This window comes from Lampris incognitus, chromosome 16 (assembly GCF_029633865.1).
Source record: "Lampris incognitus isolate fLamInc1 chromosome 16, fLamInc1.hap2, whole genome shotgun sequence".
NCBI classification, from domain to species: Eukaryota; Metazoa; Chordata; class Actinopteri; order Lampriformes; family Lampridae; genus Lampris; species Lampris incognitus.
In genome coordinates, this window is record NC_079226.1 from 16,279,045 (window position 1) to 16,282,030 (window position 2,986).

Here is a 2,986-nt window from a genome sequence, read left to right on the forward strand (position 1 = left end):
AACAATGAGCCTTGCTAACAATGGATATGTTCAAATGATATAGGCACACTCACAGGTTTGAATCCCTATCCCGGTTCCTTTTTAAAAAATTTTTTTTTTAACTTGAGCTAATTTGGACGCGCACCACTCTGGTGGGGCGAAACGATGCTTAAGAACCATAAATGAGTTGGCCATACGACTTCATTGTGGCTGTCTGATGATACTCGGTGGCCCTTGTGTCTGCTCGAAGTGCTCTCAAAGTTTCTAGAAAGACTGACTGGAGAAAGACTGGAGATCCCCGCTGACGCCCAGCAGTCATACGTCCTCCGATCATGTGGCCGGCCAGCTGGCGCGTGAACCTGCCCGGCTGGCTGCATGCACGCGGTGCACCGAGGCAGCGCAGGTGCTGCTGAGCAGCCGCACTGCCAACTTGCATCTTCCAAACTTATGACGTGACAACGACATATATAAATATATAAAAAAAAAATTTTATACATATAGAGCTTCGTTTTTGTTAACACGAGCGGCTAAGCGCGAGACTCAGCTCGTCCGGAACTGCATTTTCATCAATTATTCCCCTGCAAGATGTCAATGACTATTGTTTGCTCGTTTAGGACGTTGGCTCCGCCCCCCCGTGTTTGTCGTAAACCTGGCTCCTGGCTACAATAAACCCGAGCTAAGAGCGCCCTGGGCTCGCCTCCTTCTTCAAGGCGATCAATAGGATCTCAGGCGCACTACAAGCACTCTCTTACGTAGACATCCACAAGGAGAGAGCCGATACAACAACACGGTTGATCTGCTCGGGGGGAGAGGAGAGAGGAGAGAGGAGAGAGGAAGGGAAAAAAAAAGAAAAAAAAAAGAAAAAAAATCTACCTGCTTTCTGAACCATGTCGTTGAGCCCAAAGCACACAACGCCTTTCTCAGTGACAGATATTTTGAGTCCAATCGAGGAGACCTACAAGAAGTTTAGTGGCATGGACAGCGCTGGGAACCTAGCCTCTCCGCTGGGAGCCTACCGGCAGCCTCAGGTGTCTCAGACTGGCATGCAACAGCACCCCATGGGGCACAACGCCGCCGTGGCGACCACCTACCACATGCCACACAGCGTCTCCCAGTTCTCGCACGGCGCCATGGGGGGATACTGCAATGGCGGCATCGGCAACATGGGGGACCTGCCGTCGTACCAGGAGAGCATGCGGAACAGCGCGGCGGCCACGGGCTGGTATGGCGCCAACCCGGATCCGAGATACCCCACAAGTAAGCCCTCCGTTTACCCCCCCACCCCCACCCCCCTACACACACACACACACACACACACACACCTTCAGTGCTGTTTAGTTCTGTATTCATATTTACAGTTTTCGTTTTTAATTTCATGCAACTTCACCAGCTTGGAGAAACAACAGGCAAAAACAAAAGAAAAAAGTACCAACCAACAGCCCAACGCAGAAACGCAAAACAATAATAAATAGATGCTGAAATGAACAACAACACAACAAAACGGAACGAATATATGGATATAATTTCACTCTTTAACGATGGCGATTGGAGTTTTTAATTTAAAAAAGAAAAAAAGGGCACAGACGGTTAACGTCGTTTTTAAGGAATTATGTGTTAAGCAATTCTGAAATGGGAATAATTCACATTATTCAATGGGTTCATTTATTTTTGGCATTTGGAAAAGCTATTATAATAATTATTATTATTGTTATTATTGTTATTATTATTATTATTATTATTATTATCATTATTATTGTTATCATTATTATTATTGTTATTGTTATCATTATTATTATTGTTATCATTATTATTATTACTATTATTATTATTATTATTATTATTATTATTATTCTATTTATTGAGTCCATGTGAAGGTTAGGAACAGTTTGCTGCCAGGCAACTTTGGTAATGACGCACAGCGGTCAGCCCCGCCGCGCGCAGCTTGAGGCATCAGCGTCCTCTCCGCTTCTGACTATTGAACGTATGTATATGTATGTATATCTTTAAGTTTCTAGATTCATGGGACCTTCCACAGGTATGAACATGAGCGGCATGGGCAGCCTGACGGGGATGGCGGACGCCACCAAATCCATGCCAAGCCTCCACGCTGCGCCCAGAAGGAAGCGCCGCGTGCTGTTCTCCCAGGCCCAGGTCTACGAGCTCGAGAGGAGGTTCAAGCAGCAGAAGTACCTCTCGGCGCCCGAGCGGGAACACTTGGCGAGCATGATCCACCTGACGCCGACCCAGGTGAAGATTTGGTTCCAGAACCACAGGTACAAGATGAAGCGGCAGGCCAAGGACAAGGCGGCCCAGCAGCTGCAGCAGCAGCAGCAGCAGCAGCAGCAGCAGGACAGCAGCCTGTGCCAGCAGCAGTCGCAGTCCCCGAGGCGCGTGGCGGTGCCAGTTCTGGTAAAGGACGGGAAACCGTGCCAGAACGGCTCCAACACGCCGACGCCGAGCCAGCAGCAAGTGCAGCAGCAGCAGCAGCAGCAGCAGCAGCAGCAGAACGGGTCCGGGGTCGTGCTAGCGACCCCCACAAACGCCCTCAATCAGCATCAAAACCAGCAGGTCAGCGCCTTGGTGCAAGCCCAAGACCTGGAGGAGATGTCACCTAGCCCCCCCTCCCTGCACAGCCAGCTCAACATGGCCCAGATAGACACGTCTGCTGTAGACTACACCAGCAGCATGGTCAGCTCAAACCTGCTGTACGGCAGAACGTGGTAGGACCCAGAACACCGTCGCTTTTACAGCTTTTTACAAGGTCGACCTGCGGATGAGCCCACTATAGCAAAACGTGACATATATCATGTTGATATACACACAGCGGGGGGGAGGGAGGGAGGGAGGGGGGTGGGGGGGGATGGAGAGACACACAGGACGGAGCCCTGGTTGAGCCGAGGGGACTGCGCGCTCTGGCGCACCAGCTGACCCCGGGCCACCTTTCCTTGACATTTCTGAGAGGGAGTCTATTTTTGAACGTTACACGAAATGGCTGCCCTTGAAAGCC

The 2,986-nt window shown here is 50.0% G+C and overlaps 1 protein-coding gene across 2 annotated transcripts; it reads left to right on the plus strand.

Annotated features, from left to right (window-relative positions):
• Nucleotides 1-827: 827 nt before the first annotated feature.
• Nucleotides 828-2,703, plus strand: nkx2.4a (NK2 homeobox 4a). 2 transcript variants are annotated; one of them, XM_056296245.1, is made up of 3 exons: nt 828-1,236; nt 1,988-2,459; nt 2,553-2,703. In XM_056296245.1, the coding sequence occupies exons 1-3, from the start codon at nt 867-869 to the stop codon at nt 2,701-2,703; spliced, it is 993 nt and encodes a 330-aa protein (XP_056152220.1). In that variant the 5' UTR covers nt 828-866. The 2 variants fall into 2 exon arrangements, with proteins under 2 accessions (XP_056152220.1, XP_056152219.1); XM_056296244.1 differs by having other exon boundaries at nt 1,988-2,703.
• Nucleotides 2,704-2,986: the final 283 nt, after the last annotated feature.

What these genes read in the sequence shown, in the direction of transcription:
- nkx2.4a (XM_056296244.1), top strand. Translation starts at nt 867, where the DNA reads ATGTCGTTGAGCCCAAAGCACACAACGCCTTTCTCAGTGACAGATATT. An exon ending in GGATCCGAGATACCCCACAA is followed by an intron (nt 1,237 to 1,987) that starts GTAAGCCCTCCG and finishes TATATCTTTAAG; the next exon opens with TTTCTAGATTCATGGGACCT.